Below are 22,550 nucleotides of genomic sequence, written 5' to 3'. Positions count from 1 at the left end.
TTTTTGCTTTTCTAAGGGCTTCAGAGAGTCCTAGATCTTGACTACCTAACCACTATCATTTTCTGCCATCTTCCTTTTCTACAGCTACCAGTTGATCTATTAGAAACCTAGACCCCCTTATTTCTCCGTACCACTAAGTCATCACACGTACAACCTCCAGACTTAGGCCTGCCTTCTGGAGGTCATGAGGTGCTAATTTGTGAAATGCTACATCCTTGGTTTCTCACGATACTTTCTTAGACAAACCTCACACTGATATCATTTATGTATGTGTCCGTCCCCTGAGCTAAACTATAAACTTCCTGAGGATGGAGATACGGAGATATCTTCTGTCTGTTAGACACTTCTAAATCCCCTGGAATGATTCATGGCACTTGTTCAAAAATTTAGTAATTGTCTCATTATGCAATAAAATGCATTCGGTATCTAAATATGGCTATCATTTGTAAAAAGAACTTAAAGTAAGGTATTAAATAAAATAAAGATGAAAGCATTTTCAAATGATGCCTTTTCAGATCAAGCCAAAAATATTGGTAATCTAGTGAATATTGAAAATCTCGAAGGCATGCAATAACAATACTTCATCTCCTCAGTGTGGAACTTGTGATTTCTGTTAACACAGAAGACTTTAAATGTATTTGTTGCTAACTAGGACAGCAGCGTACTTTGCTGTGTTTATAATAATTTGGTCCATGGGAACTGCCTTTCTTACCTTCAAAGGTGACTATTTGTTGAAGGATGCATAGTTTTAATATGAATATTTTAAGTACTTAAAGTCAGATCTGCCTAAAGAGAACAAAATCAAGTAAATCTCTCAAGACAGGTTGACATCCTATTGTCTTTACATTCGCATTTGTATTTAGTTTTCTGTACTTGTTTCAAAATACGGTAGCTATCAAATTGAATATACAATCACTGTAGCATTATTAATTTCTTTTGCAAACACACCTGACTTTTTAATATATACTCATGTGTTATTATATCTTGCAGACAAACAAGAAAATTCCGTGATGCTGAACAAGAAAAAGATAGAACATTGCTTAAGACCATCATAAAAGTTTGGAAAGAGATGAAATCCCTTCGAGAGTTCCAGAGATTTACAAATACTCCCTTGAAACTTGTTTTGAGAAAGTAGGCTTTTTTGAAAAATTATTTTATTGGGCTATATCATACATTAAGAAAAATGTATAAAACATGGATATAGTTTTAAAAGTAATTACAAACAAATATGCATGTAACCACTTCCCAGGTTAAGAAATAGAACATTGCATACCTGAGCAGCCCCTCCCAAATAGCATCCTCCTCAATCCCCAAAATAACAACTACCTGGACTTTTGTGATCATTGTTTTCTTGCTTTTATACTTTTGCCAACTATGTGCAATCCCTAAGAATATATAGTTTAATATTGCCTGTATTTGACTTATACATAACTGAAAGTATGTTGTGTGTATTCTTTAGTGAATACATACATGCTTCTTTTCTTCAGTACTGTGTTTGTGAGATTCATCTACTTGACAGCACATAGCTGTAGTTAGATTTCTTTGCTTTATAATACTTCATTATATGAAAATAGCCAAACTTGTCCATTTCTGTTGATGGGCATTTGAGTTTATTCCATTTTCAACTGTTACAGAAACCACTTCTGTACTTTTGGCATTTTTGTACTTGTCTTTTAGGGTACATGTACCCAAGATTTCATTTCAACTTTACATTGCTGATTCCAAACATATTCCAGAATTTGTGTTGATTCATGTCTTCACGGGGGTTCTCGTAGGTCCATATCACCCATATCATGCCTATCACCTAACATTTTGCCGACCTGCTGACATGTTTTAATTTATATTTTCCTGACTATTCATGAAGGTGAGCATTTTTTCATACATGCATTGACTATTTGGATTTCCTCTTTTGTGAGGTGTCTGTTCAAGGCTTTGGTCACTTTTTGGACTGGATTATTTATCCTGTTATCTTTTTTGGTAATTTGTAGGCATTCTGCATATAACATGGATATTTGTTAGTGGTGTGTATTGCAGATATCCTTTCCTACTCATTAGTTGTCTTTTTACTCTCTTTTTGTTGCTTTTTGTTTTTTGTTTGTTTTTGTTTGTTTTGTTTTTTGTTTGTTTGTTTTGTTTTTGTTTTTTTTTTTGAGACGGAGTCTTGCTCTGTCGCCCAGGCTGGAGTGCAGTGGCGCAATCTCGGCTCACTGCAAGCTCCGCCTCCCGGGTTTCCGCCATTCTCCTGCCTCAGTCTCTCCGAGTAGCTGGGACTACAGGCGCCCGCCACCACGCCCGGCTAAATTTTTTTTTTTTGTATTTCTAGTAGAGACAGGGTTTCACTGTGGTCTCGATCTCCTGACCTCGTGATCCGCCCGCCTCGGCCTCCCAAAGTGCTGGGATTACAAGCGTGAGCCACCGCGCCCGGCCTTTTGTTGCTTTTTGATGGATACAAATTCTTAACTTTAAAAAAACAAAATACATTAGTTTTTTCTTTTACTGTTGGTGTTTTTTGTATGCTTCTTAAGAAATGCTTCCCCTGAGTCATGTAGATATTCTATGATATTGTCTCCTATAACATTTATAGTTTTAGCTTTCACATTTCATCTTTAATTTATTTGGAATTGACCTTCATTGGTGGTGTGGAGAAAGTAAGCTTGATAATATTTCTGCTACCTAATTCACTAGACTTTTATATATGCTTAAGAGTACAGCTTATCACAACAAGAGCATCTATGCTGCTGGTGTTGGTCCCTTTCTGATTGTTTCACCTGGATAAGTGTTGTGCCCATATACTGACACAAATAGTAATAAATGTGGGCAGTTATCAGACATATTGCTTTGAAAACAGCCATATTACAGCCAAAGATAGCTACAAATTGTAAGTTTTCTTTGGCTGTAATTATAAAATTGAAAAAAAAAAAAAAAGCTTAGTTTTCAGGACAAGTATAAGACTGTGTGATCTTTGAGACCAGGGACCCTGTTGTCGTTGTATATCTGGTCTCTACCAGAGTATCTGCTCAGTTAATGTTGGTTAACAATAGTAACAAATTTAGACAGTTATCTGACATATTGCTTTGAAAACAGCCATATTTCAGCCAAAGAGAACTGCAAATTGTAATTTTTCTTTAGCTGTAATTATAAAATTGAAAAAAAAAAGGTTTTCAGGACAAGCGTAAGACTGTGTGATCTTTGAGAGCAGGGACCCTATTGCCATTGTATATTTGGTCCCTACAAGAGCACCTGCCACTTAGTATCTGCTCAGTTAATATTGGTTAACAAATTCAGATATGCTGCCCCACAAAAATAATGGCTGTCTCCCAGAAATTCCAGTGTTTGTGCTTTCAAATTCCATCTCCTAGGCTGAGCCTCCCACAGAAGCAGTACAGAAATCCTTGGCAGATTATTTTCTCTCTCCCTCCCTCCCATCATCCCTGCTGCTAACTCTCCCTCCATCCCTCCCCTCCTTCTTTTTGAGTTTATAGGGTAAACTAAATTTATAGGCATTTTACCCATAAGGTCATAACACTCCTTCCCCTGATAAGTAGCTATCTTCCAAATTCTTTTGGAGTACCCTTTTTTCACATTCTTGATTCATCTAGCCACCTTATAATAAAGCATAGTTTTTCCCACAAAAAAAACTATTCAAGTTTACTCATGCTTTTGAATAGCAATGAGAAAAGTGAATGGTTTCCTGTATATCAGAGATGGAACATAATTTTGAGGCCAAATTCCCCCTGGTGTTTATAAATTTCGGGTACCACTGTGCATCCAAAGTGATTTACTTGGTAGTCATCCTAGAGAGCTGTAAGAGCTTGTGCCCTGGGGGACTGTAAACTGCTTAAACTCCAGGCGACATGTGTCCATAAGCAAACATTTGTCAGCTTTATGCACTTGTCTAGGTTTATGTAAAATGGATTACGAAGCTTAACTGCCTTGGGGGAAATAGTGCAGTCAGTATTCGGCACCATCTCCAAAGTGCTGGGTGGGATGCATGCAGTCACCGCACATTTGCCGCCATCTACCAGGAGAGCCATGCTGTTCATCAACATGTTAAGGGCTCTGAAAAGATGACCAGCAAGGAACCTTTCACACTTATTTATTAATCCAGTGTTGATATGACCACAATATCTTTTCCTGGTGGTACATCTCACAGAACTAATGTCCTACAGAACACACTGTGGGAAACAGTGGTTTGAACTGGGCTGATCTCCTGGTGGAGTATAAGCAAAATCATCAAAGAAAAACCCAAATCCTCCATCCAAAGTGAAAAAAGTGGTTTCACCATCATTCTCAGCAAACTATCACAAGGACAGAAAACCAAACACCGCATGTTCTCACTCACAGGTGGGAAGTGAACAATGGGAACACTTGGACACAGGGCAGGGAACATCACACACCAGGGTCTGTCGGGGGGTGGGGGGCTGGGGGAGGGATAGCATTAGGAGAAATACCTAATGTAGATGATAGGTTGATGGGTGCAGCAAACCAACATGGCACATGTATACCTATGTATCAAACCTGCACGTTGTGCACATGTACCCTAGAACTTAAAGTATAATTTTAAAAAATTAAATTTTTTAAAAAGCGGTTTCAGGGACTCAGTAGCAACAAAATGAAGCAGTTCCTCAGAGACTTGAAGAAGTCATAAAATAACTAATGAAATTTCCACCACTATCAGTTGAGAACTTACAGGCCCCATGTCCGCACACCACACAGATCATTTAACGCAGAGAGGCGTGGCAGCTCAGTGTTCAGTGGGTTGGGCTCATATTCAGCCCTTCCACTCACCAGCTGTGTGTTCTTGGGTAACTTATTTAACTTCTATGTGCCTCTGTCACCTCATGTATAAGATGTGGATAATAATAGCATCTGCCTCACAGGATTGTGAGTTTACATGTGTGACATTTTTAGAAGAGGAACTGGCACATAGCAAGCCCAATATAAGTATTTGCTGTTATTATTGCTCTCTTACTTAATTTCTAGAAATAACCAAGGGACTACAAATTATTTTAAAGGGAAAAAGCTGACCAGAAAGCAGATGAAGAAGCGTATGAAGCAGAAATTCAAGCTGAAATAAGTGAACTGTTAGAAGAGCACACGGAGGAGTACGCACAGAAGATGGAAGAATACAGAACGTCGTTACACCAGTGGAAGGCCTGGAGGAAAGCACAAGTATGTAAACAAACAGCCTGGAATAGGGCTGGCCAGGAAGGGTCTGGGAGGGCAGCCTCCAGCACAGGAGTGGGGAAACCAGACTGGCAGACTAGAGTATCCTGTGGCTCCCTCTGTCTCTTCCCCATCCCCTGGCTAAGGGATAAAAGGATGAATGAATTGACTGGCTAATGCATGTGCTTAAAAAGCCACCCAGCTGACTGATACCAGAGCCAGCTTTGTCCACAGAGAATGCTATGGGAGCACTCTGTGACTATTTACGTAATAATGTAGTAATCACTAATGCAATGTGTCCAGCACTGTGCTGAGTATCTTACATGCATTATTCCATTAAATGTAGGGATTGATGCTTCTGAGTTTCCTTCAGAAAATTATATAACTTTATGCACATGACCCTACAAAACTGAGTCCAAGGGCAACAAATAATAGATCAGGTGGACCTGCAATGCTCATTGCGCTTACATGCCTTATTTTAATATTTTAAGATGTGTCCTTAGCCTTGAAAACCAAAATTAATGATCACATGAATACCTACCATTTTTTAAGCTCTTTCTAGGGACTAGGCTATATGATAAATGCTTTTTAGGCATTTCAACAGTCTCATTTCAACAGCCCTGGGAGAAATTTCCTGGGCTCCATTCTGTAGATGAAAAAACTGAGGCACAGAGAGGTCAGGTGGCTTAGTGACCTGCCTGATGACACACATCTGGTTGAAATGGGGCTGGGGTTTGCATCCAGGTCCATCTGGCTATGAAGACTGTGCTCTTAAATGAAATTCCAAAATTCCTGTTTGATGTCATGTTGCCTCTAACTCAACAGAGGGCCAAGAAGAAGAAAAGGAAACAAGCAGCAGAAGAACATCCCGATGATGAGATTGCAGAGCCGTATCCCGAGGAGGACCTTGTGAAGCCCAGCCCTCCAGAGCCCACTGATCGGGCAGTGATAGAGCAGGAGGTGAGGGAGAGAGCAGCCCAGAGCAGGAGAAGGCCTTGGGAGCCCACGCTGGTCCCGGAACTAAGCCTGGCGGGAAGCATAACACCCAATGACCAGTGCCCCAGGTGAGTGGATGCTCTGACCATAAATGAGGCTGACATCTGTTACACATGTTCACGTGGGCACACGCACACACACATGCACGATATGGGGAGTGTACACTTACTGACCTACAGGAGCATCAGGAGAATCATTATCTCTGAATGAATAGTAGGTTGAACCACATGAAATTGCTGACATTTGCCCACTTTAGGTGATTTCATATGATTCACCTACCTCATGCATCTGTACTGGCCACTCAGGAGCACACTGGAAAGCTCCCTGTAGGAGAAGCATCCCAGTTGCAAATCTCTGCCTGCTCTTCACAGTGGCTGTCTGTGTGGCTTTTGATTTGAGTCCCTTATCTGTAACCTCAATGAGTCCTTTGGTCCACTGGTAGCATGTCCCACCTTTCTGGCACAGGCACGTTTGCCTTTCCTTGCCCCTTCCTTGATTTCAGCTGCTCCAGGGATCAGCTTCTCTCCTTGAAGACCCCCAAAAAAGTTGTGGGTGGTATTTAAGTCAGGCCATCTGAAGCATACCCTCCAGATTTGATAAAAATACATGTCTAGTCATTCTCACCTGATGCCTAAGAGAAACATCACTTGATTTATATACATTTGTACATATAATAATTCATAAACATACGTTTGTAAGTTCATCTTTTTAAAAATTATAACATAATAAAAATATTTTTGTTTCCTGTTTATTCTTTCCTTCACTGAATAGCCATGGTTCTCAAAGTATAGCCCTGGAATCAGCAGCATCAGTATCACTGAAGACTTGTTAGAAACATAAACTCAGGCCAGGCATGGTGGCTCATGCCTGTAACCTCAGCACTTTGGGAGGCCAAGGCAGGAGGATTGCTTGAGGCCAGGAGTTGGAGACCAGCCTGGGGAACAAAATGAGACCTCACCTCTATTGAATAAATAAATAAATACCCCAAACATTTTTAATACCTCACATTGAAATAAATATGTTTAAGAAAGATTAATAAAAACTAGCCAGACAATTATTTAAAGTCAACCAACTAAACAGAAATTTTAAAAATAATTTAAAAAAAGAAAGAAATGCAAACTCACAAGTTCTACCTGAGACTTACTGAACCTGAAACCCTGAGGTGGGGCCTAGAAAACTGTTCTCACAAGGTCTCCAAGTGATTCTGATGCATGTTATGGTATATCATCATTAATTAAAGGGAGTCCATTAAAATAATCGATACCACAAAATCCCAGGCTTAGTTCTCCAGTAAATAGAATATCTATCATGAATACAGGGACTATTGTACACTGGAATCTTCAATATCCCAACGTGAAAAATGAGAATTCAAATAAAGTCAGTCAGCCTCCGAGTTCATTAAAATGTGGGAGTTAATTAGGATGTCATTATAAGACTTCTCAGTCTTGGTTTCAAACTTCTGCTAATGTTCTAATGATTGATTTATTTTTAAATTATAGCTTTTTGTGCATTTTCATGTGTTCCTTCAACTTCACATATTAAGATGTTATACATAAACTATTCCCCTGCACTAAGTAAGCAATTTTCAAGGCACAAGTACCATACCCTATAATTTTGACATGAATATTCAGAATATGTGATGACACAGCATGCTTTCTAAAAGGAAAATTTGGGCTTGACTTGGTAATCTTTTATGAGTGGAGTCTAAGTCTTGGGTGTCTTGGATACTTCTTGCAAATTTGCTGTGAAGTATCCTTTATTAAAAAAATGCTGAAGTAATTTGAGCTATTTCATCTAGAATAAGTCTAAATTATAGACATGTAAAAAGTTAAAACTACCACCCCCTTTAATGAGTAGAGAATTCCTGTTTGGAATGAAGAAAAAGTTCTGAAGATGGATAGTGGTGATGGTTAGACAACATAGTAATTGTATGTAATGCCACTGAACCATACACTTAAAAATGGTTAAAGTGATAAACATTACGTTATGTTATACATATTTACCACAATGGAACAATTTTTAATAAACTACCACCCCCCCAAAAAAAAAACCTAAGCTTGTTTCAAATTTTGATGCCCTAACCTTTTCCTTTCCTCAATTAGCTTGAATTGCTATTGACTTAACCAATAACTGGCATTTTTTGTGGACATCTGTACACATATGTACAATAAAATTAAAGACCAATGGGAGTTTTTTTTTTAACTTTCTGATTCAGATTATCTTTAAAAATAAGGAACATTTATTAATACTCTGCATCCATTGAACATTCACTTACTGTCTGAAAACGTTGAGAAAAACTTGGTATCTTGGAAAAATGAACTAGATCTTACTGCTATAATATGCTGCTGTATTTTTAGAATAAAACTTCTCACCCAAATATAAATCATTATTATCCCTCATGTCTTGAATTTATTCCATTTAACAAGGAATATGTGAACTTAAAACTTTGGGACACAAATGTAAAGCTTGCCTGAAAAACCTGAGGAGACTATAGCACAACGATGAATGGACTCTAGTTCTTAAATCCTCTGTGCCCTTTTGAGTGTCTATTAATGGCTTCTCCATAAATTCTATACTACTCTGCAAGACGTGTGGCTCCTCTGGTTAAATGAGGGCTGACATGATTGGGAGAGTTGCCTGCAGTGTGTCTTGTTCTGTTCAGTTCTTATTTATCATATATTTTGGTGATCTTAGTAAATTATTACTAACTCCACCTGTGAACGGTCTCCTTTTGCAGAGCGGAGGTCTCGAGAAGGGAGGATGTAAAGAAGCGCTCAGTGTATTTAAAAGTGCTCTTCAACAACAAGGAGGTGTCCAGGACAGTCAGTCGGCCACTAGGAGCAGACTTCCGAGTTCACTTTGGGCAGATTTTCAATTTGCAAATAGTCAACTGGCCGGAGAGTTTAACACTTCAGGTACACATTTTAATTATAGTTACTGGCCGGGCACTGTGGCTCATGCCTGTACTTTGGGAGGCCAAGGTGGGGAGATCACTTGAGGCCAGGAGTTCGAGACCAGCCTGGCCAACATGGCAAAACCACATCTCTACTGTAAATACAAAAAAAAAATGAGCCAAGTGTGCTGGCGGGCACCTGTAATCCCAGCTACTCACAAGGCTGAGGCAGGAGAATCTCTTGAACCCAGGAGGTGGAGGTTGAATTGAGCTGAGATCACGCCACTGTACTCCAGCCTAGGCGACAGAGTGTGACTCTGTCTCAAAACAATAGTAATAATAATTATTATTATAGTTACTGCCCCAATAATTTTTTGTTCATTATGGGTGTGAGATGATTTTAAATCATCCATTGGTTATACATATGTCTTGATAAGAGTCTCAAGCCTCTTCCTTGGCACATTTGTTCTTAAAGTCTTGGAAGAAAGAGATCTGTTCCTCAACTCACCTACTGAAAATTCTGGCAGAATAACTCTGGCCACAGTGCCCTGGAGTGTCTGCCTTGAGATGGGAGAGGGGTGCTGAAGGGAGTGGGGCACAGGGAGATCTCCAGCTCATTCATTGAAGACATATTTCAACATCACCCTCTACAAGGACTCTAGCGTAATACAACAGAGAAATCAATTATGCCACAATCACAGGAGGTTATGATGTGGGAAAGATACAGGTGCTAGGATCCCCCCAAAATTAATAAATCTCCCCATTAGCCTAAATCCCACCGTTAGCAATATATTTATTTGAGTCTATTTTAGTTTCCTGGGGAAACTAAACTATAACAAGGAACCACTAACTTGGTGGCTTCAAAACAACAGAAATGTGTTTACTCACAGTTCTGGAAGCCTAAAGACTGAAATCAAGGTGTCAGCAGGGCCATACTCCTCCAAAAGCTCTACAGGAGTATCTTTCCCTGCCTCTTCCAGCTCCTCCTGGCACTTAGAGTTCCTTGGTTTGTGTTAGCATAACTCCAATCTCTGCTTCCATCTTCACATGGCCTTCTCTGTATCTTTCTCTGTGGGTCCTCTTTTGTCGCTTATAAGAACACTCTTATTGGATTTAGGGCCCACCCTAATCTAATATGACCTTATCTTCATCTTAATTAATGACATCTACAAAGACCCCATTTCCAAATTAGGTTGCATTCTGAGTTTCTGGGTGGACATCAATATGTGGAGGATGCTATTTAACCCATTACAATGTCTTCAGTCTTGCTTGTTCTTTTGGTGACTCTTCTCCCACAATGCTAACAGGTCTCTCTTATGATCCTAACAGGCTTGTTAACTAGGATTGCAGCTTTGTGGCATGCATGCCCTTGTTTCCCCACCACCAGCCAGGCAGAAATCACAGATCCTCATCCATCACTTAGGCAGAAATTCCTCACTCCCCTCCACCACCCTTGCCAGAAAGCAATAATTGATGGTGCTATTTTTGTTGTGTTTTCCCACTGAGCCTGAATATAATTTTAGAACTCTTCTCAATACAGTACTTCAGGTAGCCACTACCTAGTGGCTATAACTATATTCCTAGTGAGTACAACTGACAAAGTCTGCAGGTACCATCACGGCTGTATAATTAATAAAATATTTACATACTTCTGTACTGACTGATAAGTAGCTGCTGCCATGACCTTCCCAGATGCCATCCTGGCCACATAAGCCCCACTTCAAAGACCCCTGGACCTTCCCACAATTGACCAATTAAAGGGGATGGCTGACCAAGGCCATTGCCTCCAGGGTCTTGTTCCCAAGGTGTGGTGGGCAGCTCTTCTAATGAACCCAGGAGGTGGGTTCAGTACTGTGTATTGTTCAGTATTTTGAATATCAAGCCCCGCCTAGACCTCAGTAGTTAAAAACCTTCTACAACCTGTAGAGGACGTTCATGACAGCTGGGATGTGTTCTTTTGACAGTGGGAAGGAAGCACAGAACTGCATGGAAAGAGAGGAGGGGGTGCCAAGAAATGGGAGGCAGAACTGAAAGGGCCGGCACTGGGCACCCAAGGTCAACTGCCTTGGCTTAGAATTCCTCCAGAGCCTGTGGCAGTTTTGTCCTGTACCTTTTAATCTGTGATCTGGGGGTGGGTGAGGGCAGGGGTGGTCCTCATTTACAAAGCACCAAGCATCAAGACTCAAGCAAAATTCCTTTGCTGTACTGATAACAGGATTGATATCTGCACAGCTGAAATTTTTTTCTTGAAATTTTAGAACTTTAGAATTTAGGTTAGTCTTGTCACTCATATAACTCTTTAAAATGCCATCTAATTTTTTTAAATGTCTGTGTATTCTGAAACTTGAAAAAAAAAAAAACTTTTGGCTGCTAACTTAAACATAATATGAGTGAGAGGAGAAAGCAAGTAAAAAATGGTTTTAGAAAGGGGATTGGAGTTGGAGGTTTGGTGAAAACCTGAGATTTTCTTAAGCCTGAAAATTCCCTTTCTGAATATCAACCAGTGGAAAATACTTTCTTTTTTTTTAAATTTTATTATTATTATACTTTAAGTTTTAGGGTACATGTGCACAACGTGCAGGTTTGTTACATATGTATACATGTGCCATGTTGGTGTGCTGCACCCATTAACTCGTCATTTAGCATTAGGTATATCTCCTAATGCTATCCCTCCCCCCTCCCCCAACCCCACAACAGTCCCCGGTGTGTGATGTTCCCCTTCCTGTGTCCACATGTTCTCATTGTTCAATTCCCACCTATGAGTGAGAACATACGGAGTTTGGTTTTTTGTCCTTGCAATAGTTCTTGAGAATGATGGTTGATGGAAAATAATTTCTATTAATGTTTACTTCTTCCTTGATTTATAACTCTGAATGAACACAGAGAATGAAATGAGGTGATTTTCTCTGAAGGTAAAAGTAGAGAGTTGCCCAACTCTGCATGGGAAAGGAGAGCAGGGGCAGCCTTCAGATACGTGGTTGCTGGACACAGCCCCTGTGAGGTCCCTGCCCTCCCTGTGGGGTCCACGTGGACTCTCTATTCCATCTCCTCTGGGGCTTCTGCAGAGGCTGATGACCTGGAACACTTGAAGGGCTTCTCTTCCTCTGTCCTCTTGGCAGTGTCAGTGGGGTCTGTTATCCTACTTCCTGAATTTCAGCTAATCTCTTCATCTCATCGCCACTCACTGGGATGCATGATTATTTGAGCCACTTAAACTATGTACATCATCACAACTGGAAGACACCATTCAATTTCAGATATGTTTAAATGATAAAGTGTATTACACTATATACCACTAACAACAGATTAAGAGCAGCCTTTCTTAGCCAGGGATTCCCTGCAGGGATTCCTTTCCATTTGGATGGAACATTTAAAATCTGAATGCCTTGCTAGGTAGAGTTGAATTCTGAAGCCTCCCATCTTCACTGCCTCCCACATTAACCTGTCTGCTGTGCCCTTGAACACATTCACTTAAATTTTAAAGTAAGACTTACTGCACACAAAACATTGTCTAAACTAAGACTAAAACTTGACTGAGAAAGTAAAGAAATGCAAACTCCGGAAGCACACTTGCTGCTCCTCTGTCACCTGCCCTGAATAGAGGAAGAACTGCAGGGGCCCACAGGAGTCCCTCCCTTTCTACAGGCATCAATAGTGAAGACGTCAGTATTCAGAGTTCTGCTTCCTAGTCTGACTTCCATCATCAACTCATCCTTCCTGTTCCTCCCCTACAGAGGAAAAGCTGGTATCAGGAAGACCAAGATTAACATAAGAAGACCAGATAGAGAGCTAGAAGGAAGAGTAGAAGACAGTAACGAGGCAGGCAGGAAGGAGAGGAAGTGGGCCAGGAGACATCTGCTGGCAGACTCAGAAAGACGGGAGAGAAGGCAAGAAGGCCTCCCCTCCTGCAGGTGCCCAGCCATGCCTCCACTGATGAGTGAGAGCTCAGACTACCCAGGCAGCCTGTGAAACACACTCCCACTATGGGCACTTCTGAATGTTCTGAATTACTTTAGAGGGAGAGACTATCTTCTGTCTCCCACAGCACACCAGTATTTTATTTCACATATATTCTAAAATGTAAACAAAGCCTTCAATACTATCTCCTGCTTATTGCCTTGAATATTAGCTTGCTGTGGATGTTATAGTCAAAATAATTTTTGAAAAACCAATGTGACAATACTATGAAATAAATTTTTAAATAAAAAAGCAAAGTTACCCAGAATATTATCCAGAATATATTCCTAGGCAATAAGCTTCGTCCTAAAAATAAATCCTGTAATTTTTTAAAAAATTATAAATTAAGGGAGTTTTGACTAAGTTCTTAAGCTATTTAAAGGGATTTGATAACTGCCCAAATCTCATATCACAATGGCATAATGGCATAGTTTTTTAAGACTGAGTAGTGACTACAGATGAAATTAATCCAGGAGATACTGTATTTCAAGTCTCTAGTCATAGTAAGTACTATGCTATTTGGAAATTTTCCATATGATTGCTAGATTTAAACTAGGGAAGAATTACTGGCAACTTTAGGAGGGTAGAAAAACTCACCTAAAATACATCTGTTAATGCCAATGCTATCAAATTCTTAACTTTAAAGCATAGTATATTTCAGAAAAAGTTCTAAGATTTTCAAAACTATAATGCATCAACTGATAACTCAGCAACCAAGCGGTCAATGTTTTCTGCTTGATTGTGAAAAGCCAACTGAGTATCTAAGCCAGGGTGTTGTGGAGAATTGGAAGCCATGTATACAGAGGGGCACATAGGACCCTGCCTCAGGAGTTTCAGTCCAGCTAGGATATAAGGAAGAGCTACAAAGAATCAATACTCACTGGTGCATAGATGTTAACGACCTTTGAAAGGAGCAGTGTAGACTGTGATGTTTGATTTCTTGCATGTTTGTAACCATAAGGCTCAGAGCTTCTAGCCAGGCTTGAGATAAGAATGCCAAGGCAGTTCTACAAGCAGAAGGTAAGTCCAAAGGCTGGCACAGAAAGCCAGAAGTGAGGGGATGGGCTCAGGGCCTGGCAGTAGAAATAGGAAGAAGGAATTAATTAAGATTGCAGCCAGAATTGGTGGAATCCACAGAGCTTGATGACAGTTTAACTTGAAGTGAAAAGGGGAGAATCAGAGTTGGGCCAGGCACAGTGGCTCACACCTCTAATCCCAGCACTTTGGGAGGCTGAGATGGAAGGATAGCTTGGGCCCAGAAGTTTGAGACCAGCCTGTGCAACCTAGCGGGACCCCATCTCTACAAAAATTTTAAAAAATTAGCTGGGCATGGTGGTACATACCTCTAGTCCTAGCTACTTGGGAGGCTGAGGCAAGAGGATTGCTTAAGCCTGGGAGTTTGAGGCTGCAATGAGCCATGATCATGCCACTGCACTCCAGCCTGGGAGACAGGGTGAGACCCTGTCTCAAAAAAAAAAGTTGGCCCCAAGAGAAGGATGAGATTGGACTTCATGGGACAGGGGAGTTGGAGCCAGGCCACAGTCCTTCCAGAAAGGTCTTGAAAATCTTGGCTTTGGAGGCCTTTCCAAAATAAATGTGTAAGGTTTTTTAAATGAAATTTGGCTTAGAAATTTAAAAAGCTTTGCCTTCATTTTTGTGTCATTCGCATATGTAACTTTATCCTACATGCATCTTCTCAACACCAAAACAACTAACAACAGTGGTATAATATTGCTGGGTGCCTTTTAAATTTTTTAACATTATCATTTTTCCTTATTAGTCAATCCTGTTAAGCTTTTGTATTCCTGGCATGTGGATTGAGATAGGGAAATTCTCCTTTTAACCTACTTGGTGATGGCTCAGCCTTCTCTTCTCAGGGCCTTTCCTAATTTCTCTGGCTCATCTGAGGAATACCTCCTCTATCAGAGTGGGAATAACAGTCATATTTGGAGAAGTGTCCTTGTTTACCCTCGCCTACCTCACTTTTGTGGTTGCTGTTGGTTCTTTACAGACCCAAGTCCAAAACAGATGTTTTCACATACATCTTACTTGCCATGCTTTAAACTGGATTACAGCAAGTCAGACTGCTGATCCCAGAAAGCCCTGCTGTGTGCAGTTGGAAAGGTCAGGTGTGTGCAGGTGGTTGAGGGCTGGTAGGAAGTCAGCTGGAGGCTGCAGGGAAGACGGGTTGCATGAGGCAAGAAGACAGGTGTGGTCATCTAAAGGTAAGACAACGAGGGCTTGAATGAGACAGGGCCTGTGAAACTGGGAAATCTCTAGGAAATGTTTAGTAAGTGTCTACTGCAGAACCACAATATTTACATATGTTATCTCGTGCTATGCTGAAGAAAGCCATAGGTACTATAATAGGAGAATTCCCATTAAAAAAAAAATCTTCCTTGCTTTATTTCTCTGACAAAATGACAGATATAGAAACGTCTGCAGGGAAAAAACATGCTGATTCCATGCTGTCATTTTAGATGGGAAAAACAAAACACGTGATTACTTTTATTTTGTTCCTTTACAATATTCTGTGATTTTTTTTAACTTTTTTATTGATACATAATAATTGCATGTATTTATGGGGTACATGTGGTATTTTGATACATGAATAGAATGTATAATGATCAAATCAGGGTATTTAGAATATCTATTACCTCAAACATTTATCATTTGTGTTACAAACATTTTAAATCTTCTCTTCTAGCTATTTTGAAATATATGGTAAGTTATTGTTAACTATAGTAACCCTACTGTGCTATCAAACACTAGAACTTACTCCTTCTAACTATATTTCTATACCATTAATGAACCTCTCTTCATCCTCCTCCTCTATCTCCTCCCTTCTCAGCCTTTGATAACCATCATTCTACTCTTTTCCTACATAAGATCAGCTTTTTAGGCTCCTATATATTAGTGGGAGGCCAGGGGTGCTGCTAAGCATCCTACAACATACAACTCACCACAACAAAGAATTACTTGGCCTGAGAACCCTCAGCACCATTGAGAGAAAACAAAAATGAAACTAAATTATACAGAGATCTACTTATAAATACCTACTTAAAGCCCAAAGTACCCATTTCCTAATTTTTAAAAATAGCATTTCTTCCTAGCATTTAAAATAACTTCTGGGCCAGTACAGTGGCTCACCCTGTAATCCCAGCACTTTGGGAGGCCATGGCGGGTGGATCACCTGAGGTTGGGAGTTCAAGACCAGCCTGGCCAACATGGAGAAACCCCGTCTCTATTAAAAATAGAAAATTAGCAGGGCGTGGTGGTGCATGCCTGTAATCCCAGCTACTCGGGAGGCTGAGGCGGGAGAATTGCTTGAACTCAGGAGGCGGAAGTTGCTGTGAGCCGAGATCACTCCATTACACTCCAGCCTAGGCAACAAGAGCAAAACTCCGTATCCAAAAAAAATAAAAAATAAATAAAAGAACTTCTGCTATCTTAAGAGAGTAGGAAATAAAGATTGGGGAAATTCTGGAATTTTTTGGCTTTGTCAGATGGAATCCATTTTTTTCTCATTAAAAAAATCTGATAAATATCTCCTGAGACAGTAACACCAACTAGCAAACCCTCCATTTCCCTAGAGTCCATGATTGCCTCTGCCTACAGACTTGGCACCAAGAGCCCCCATTCAGTTCCTCTCTAGGCACCAGCTAGGAATGTGGCACCAGAAACTAGGAATAAGCCGCCTTCCACTGATGTCCTCAGAAACATCCTTTATGTGATTACTTAGGTTTTATTGGTCATCACCAGGCATGGTGACCAGCACAGGGAACACCTATGAGGAGTAAAAACCACCTTTCATAGCCTTTCATAGGATTGTGGTGAAGATTAAACAAGGTACCACTCCAAAAGTCCCTTAAGTCCCTGTGCTTCCTACAAAAGGATGTCTGAATAAATTTTTGTCTCAATTAATTCTGGCAAAAAATAAAAAAAAAAAATTGTGGTTTCTTTCATTTCAAACAAAATGAAAGAAAACACACCATTTTCTTGGGACCAGACTTCATGCCAATGAGTTTGTAATTAAGAGGTCAAACCAAGGTCTCCAGTGCAATAAATGATAACTGCTACATGTTATTTAAGCTGTGTAAGATTATAGAATTATAGGCTCTTAAGAGTGTTGGGTCAAGCAACAAATGGCACTCCTTGTCCCATCAGAGTTGTGAACCAATAAAAATATAGAAAACATTTTTTTAAAAAAGGAGGGATCACTTATAAATTAATAGAGGCTTGAGAAACATATCAGTCAATTACAACATATGGAATACATTTTGATCCTGATTCAAACAAAATGTTACAGAATTTTTTGAGGCTCTCAAGGAAATTTGAAACTTACTAATAGTTGAGGTTATTAAGGAATTATTATAAAAATAGTATTGTAATTATGCTTTTTAAAAATATTATCTATTATAGATACATATTGAAATATTTACAGATAAAATGATGTCTAGGTTAAAAATAATGGAGGGAGGGGAATGGTTGACAGTATAGATGAAATAAGATGGTCATAACATAGTGATCATTGAAGCTGGGGGTGACAGGTCTGTGATATATTATTATTCCTGCATTCTGTGTGTTTGAAATTTTCCATAAAAGACTTTTTAGTATACATCAAAATATTGCCTTTTTAACTGATAAAGATGAATTTAGAGAGTGTGTTTTAAGTGTGCCACTTACGGGCTTCCTTCTGAACTCCTGCCTATTAGAATAGCTCACAGCGAAATTAAGTCTGGGGTCCTGAATTCAGTACCTGTACAATTTCTGCCTTTGTCTTTGACCCAGTGCCCCTCCATGCTCAGCCAGTCATCTTGCAAAGGTGAGCTGATGGATACTGGGGAGGCAAGGCCAGGATAGTAGCCAGTCACCACTTCATCCTCACTCCTGGACAAGAATTCAGATCAGGCTGTAATCCCAGCACATGGGGAAGCCGAGGAGGGCAGATCACTTGAGGTCAGGAGTTGGAGACCAGCCTGGCCAACATGGTGAAACCCTGTCTCTACTAAAAATACAAACATTAGCCAGGCATGGTGGTGGGCGCCTGTAATCCCAGCTACTTGCGGGGCTGGGGCAGGAGAATCGCTTGAACCCAGGAGGCAGAGGTTGCAGTGAGCCAAGATCACCATACTGCAGTCCAGCCTAGGTGACAGAGTGAGACTCCGTCTCAAAAAAGAAAAGTTCAGATCATATGCCCTGTAAGGGAGGGTTGGAGGAAAGGATCCATGGTGTCATCTTTGTGCATTCAAGTGGTAAGTGGAAAATATTAACTAGTGGGGGACTATTACATAAGAAGAAAAATATAAAGATTAATTAGTGGAAATAAAAGTAGTAAAATCAGCATTTTTCAAAAAATGTAAACCAGTCACAGAGACCTCATGTAGAGAAAGAATAAAACACAGGAAAGAAGCCAGGAGAACTGTGGAATATTATGTCATATTGCAAAAGTGAAGTGTGCCAAGAATACAGGGGATCGAATGGAGCCAAGGGTCCAACTGAGGCTGGATTGTGTATTCTGAAACGATGGTTGCCCTGCAGTGGGGCCCTTCACCTCATGGTGATGGCATCATAATGAGACACACTGCAGTGATCAGTAGCAGAGCTGCTGATGGTCTGATTGGCTCCATCTAGGAGAAGGTCTGAGAAAAATCTGGAGTTTCAGCAGCTAACAGATAAAATGAGGCCTGACAGAGAAGAACTTGATAGATTTACTAAAAACGTAACACTCTGGAGTGCTTCTGCATATGGAGCTTCTCCAACTGACTTGGAGATTGGTGCAGGTAATAAGCCATCTGGGGGCATGTCCTTACTGTCCCACCCATTCCTCCTGATGGCATTACTGTCTGAATACAACCTGAGCCTGGAAAAGGAGGAGGCCCATTCTCCTAGCAAGCTGTATATTGGTTGAATAAAAACAATTATCCTTGCCTGCTACTTTGATTAGCCTCCCTACCCAGAAGATTAGTCCAGGCAAGAAAGCTGGGTGTCAACAACTTGACCACAAACAGTTGTAAGCTCATCTCCATGGAAACCATAGTAACACAACTCAACTTTCCACACTGAGATGAGCTCTTAGGGCTGGAACAGTGACCAGCACAAATACAACATGGACGGATTATCTGAGCGTGAGCGCACACTATTGCTGTTTTTATTGGCTATTTCTCTTCTCTGGTTTTCAGGTCTATGAAACTATTGGGCACAGTAGTCCCACCTTGCTAGCAGAAGTGTTTCTGCCTATTCCTGAGACTACTGTTGTCACTGGAAGGGCTCCTACTGAAGAAGTGGAGTTTAGCAGTAATCAGCATGTGACACTGGACCACGAGGGAGTTGGAAGTGGTATAGAAAGCTAATATCTTCAATGGTTCACTGTTTCATTGTCAGATTTGAATGTGTATATATCTATTTCACTTCCCAGACAACCATAGAATTATAAAATTGATATCAAAAATTCAAATTCAAACAATGATGCTATGCAACTTTTTGCCAAGTTGCTTTTTATATACTGTTGGTGACAATGTAAGTGCATATAACTCTGCAACTAGAAGTAGTTTGGCAGTGTAAGTTAAGAACCTTGAAAATGACCTTTGGTGCCTTACTTTTATTTCTAGGAATCTTTCCTAAGAAAATAATTTGAAATGAGGACAAAGATGTATGCATAAAAATGTACATCACAGTGTTGTTCATAAGCCCAAAAGGTTTGAAATAATTATAACGGGGAGATTTTTAATTAATATTCTCTCATCTCCTTCTATAATTCCAATTGGATATATGATGGATCTTCTCACTCCTTCCTCCATGTTTCTTAACCTTTCTTTATTACCTTTGCTGTCATTTTCTTTCACTGCTACAATCTATATAATTCCTTTAAATTTGTCCTCCAAGCCATGAATTCACTTTTTGGCTGTCTCTTCTTATTGGAACTAATCCTTTCTGCTTTTCCTTCCAATTACTGTATATTTCAACTCTGGAAATTATGTTTAGTTCTTTCCCAATCAGTGTGGTCAGTTCTGACAGCTTTTTTTTCCTTTCCTCAGACTCTCAATCATTTCTTTTATACATTCATTCATTCATTTATTTAAATATATTTAAAATATTCTTAAATATTAGGTATCTGATCATTCCAATACCTATCTGCTTATTGGTCTGATTCTGTTGCCTCTTGTTTATGGTGTCTTGCTTCCTCATGTGTCTGTTTTTTTATTGTGACTTATATCTGGAACTTTATTTGCATTATTTATTTGAGGCCAAATCCAATCCTCAGGTCTAGAGACTTAGGTTTTAGTTCCAGCTCTGATATTGGCAAGCTGTGAGACTCTGGTAGTCATGTAACCTCTCTGCATTATCATTTTCCTCATTTATAAAATGGATCTATTAATAGCTCCTTTAATGTCTTATAAGGTTATTTTGAAGATCAAGATAGGATGTTCAATATGAAGGAAAGATCTAGAGTTACTTCATTTAATGCTTGAAAATCTTCTCCTTTAGTTGATTAAATAACTGCCCAGAGCGTTTTTACCATTAAATTCCCATTGGTAGAGGCCAAATCAGTGAGAGTTTACTGTAGCCACAACAGCTTAGTAATAATTAACATGTGTTGTGTGATCACTATTTGCCAGGCACTGTGTAAGTGCTTTGCAAATATTAACTTATTTAACTCCTGTTCCTCACTTCTGTCTTATGGTGCTTGCACTTGTTCCTTCTGCCAGTAATGCTCTTTCCCAAAATAATACACCTCTACCTCTACTTCCTCATTTTCTTCAGCCATTTACTCAAAAGTCGCCTTCATTGAGGCCTTCCTGGCCACCCCTTCTAAAAGTTTATCCCCTCTCCACTCTCGAAAGCACAAATTTTCTATATACCTTCCCTAATTTGTTTCTCTTTAGCACTTGCATACTAGTCTCTAACATCCTAAGTATTTCTCTTAGTATACTAACATGCTTACATACAGTCTCTAACATAGTATTTCTCTTATTTCTCTTAGTATTGCTTCTCTCCCTGACTCAAATATACACCCCATGAGATCAGAAGTTCTTTTCTTTCTCAGTTTTTAGAACAGGGATTCTTACCAGTTTTGCTTCTTTAGCGCTATCTTCAGTGCCTGCAATAGTGCCTGGCATGAAGTAGAAGCTCAAATAAGTATTTTGAATGACTAAGTAAATAAATGTCTTTGAAATAACTCTGCAAAGAAGGTGCTATTTAGTATCCCTGATTTATACATTAAAAACTATGGCTCAGAGAAGTTAACTAATTTGTCCAAGGTCACAAAGCTGTGAAGCAGGTGGACCCACTCGAGAGTGCGTCATGAGAATGTCTACTCTCTGCCATCAGAGACAGAGCTGAGCAGCTGTCAGCATCATCACCTGAAGAAATTCAGTGACACTGGCTTGAATCATGTGCTCCATCTTCATCACCCCCACCCACTCCAAGTTCCATTTGTCTACTATCTGCTTTCTTGCCAGGACTAGGCTCAGTCCCTCTTTCTAAACAGCAGCCTGTTTAATCTGTTGTTTCCCTAGGACTGCCCTTCTCATTTGAAGCTGATGGCAGTAACCAGCTGACTCTGATGACCTCAGGGAAAGTGTCTCATAGTGTGGCATGGGCCATTGGAGAAAACGGGATACCTTTAATTCCTCCATTGTCACAGCAGAACATCGGATTTCGGAGGTAATACATGGCAAGAGTAAATTGCTGAGCAATGTTAGTGCTATCATTGAAGATACCCAAGGGGAAAGAAAGCCTGCAATATCATATTCTTTCCTTTTATTGTCAGGTGCCAGTATTTTCAAGAGTTTTTTATTCTTAAGGTAAAAACAAAAAATGTTTTATAATAACCTCTAGTCCAAAAAATTAAAATATTAATAGCCTAAGAAATATTAAGTGTTTATCGGTATTAGATACAGTGAAAAGAACTTAATCTTCACAGTAACTCTAGGAGGTATTCTCTCCCCTATTTTACAGACGGGGGAGATGCACAGCATCACAGTTGTATATATTTGGCCCTTAGTAAAGGTTTGTTGCTAATGATGATTGGTGTAGGATCTGCTGTTTACATGAAAGTCCCCATTCTCCAGTCTCCTCCCTTGATCGCTATATCCTTGAGTCTCTACTCAGAACAGAAGAAAGGCACTCTGGGCCTCACCCTAGGCCAGCCCCTCCCTGTGTTTGATGCTTGTCCCTGAAGCTTAGATTGTGGTAGCCCGTGGCCCGGGTCTTCCTCTGTCAGAGCCTCTCTCTGTCATTCCCCAGTAGATGTGTCTACAGTCAATCATTTCACCATTCCAGGCCTCAGGTGCCTCATCTCTAAAATAAAAGGATTCATTGTGATCATCAAAAAGACACTTTGCAAGTCACAGGCTGTCATGTTCAACTTGTGGAAAAACAGAATTGGGCTCGTTTAGTTCCCTTGATGCCCTCAATCCCCATAACGACCGCACATGTCCATGTGATAAAAACCACAAGGAGATGCTGCTATGTGCTTTCTAAGTTAGAAGCCACTTCCAGTGGAGGCCTTACTATGCCTTTGAATGTAAGATGT

The 22,550-nt window shown here is 40.0% G+C and overlaps 1 protein-coding gene across 1 annotated transcript in view; it reads left to right on the top strand.

Moving 5' to 3' along the window:
* The window catches only part of CC2D2A (coiled-coil and C2 domain containing 2A), a 135,595-nt gene that overhangs the window by 65,315 nt on the left and 47,730 nt on the right, over positions 1-22,550 (top strand). Inside the window, exons 14-19 of the mRNA XM_030801179.1 lie at positions 991-1,131; positions 5,016-5,172; positions 5,992-6,230; positions 8,900-9,077; positions 19,195-19,351; positions 21,532-21,679. Coding sequence (XP_030657039.1) covers positions 991-1,131; positions 5,016-5,172; positions 5,992-6,230; positions 8,900-9,077; positions 19,195-19,351; positions 21,532-21,679 — 1,020 coding nt within the window. The remainder of the gene's footprint in view (positions 1-990; positions 1,132-5,015; positions 5,173-5,991; positions 6,231-8,899; positions 9,078-19,194; positions 19,352-21,531; positions 21,680-22,550) is intronic.

The sequence above is a fragment of the Nomascus leucogenys genome, chromosome 20 (genome assembly GCF_006542625.1).
Source record: "Nomascus leucogenys isolate Asia chromosome 20, Asia_NLE_v1, whole genome shotgun sequence".
NCBI lineage: Eukaryota > Metazoa > Chordata > Mammalia > Primates > Hylobatidae > Nomascus > Nomascus leucogenys.
Note: the sequence above shows the minus strand (reverse complement) of the source record. Positions and strands in the feature narration are given on the sequence as shown.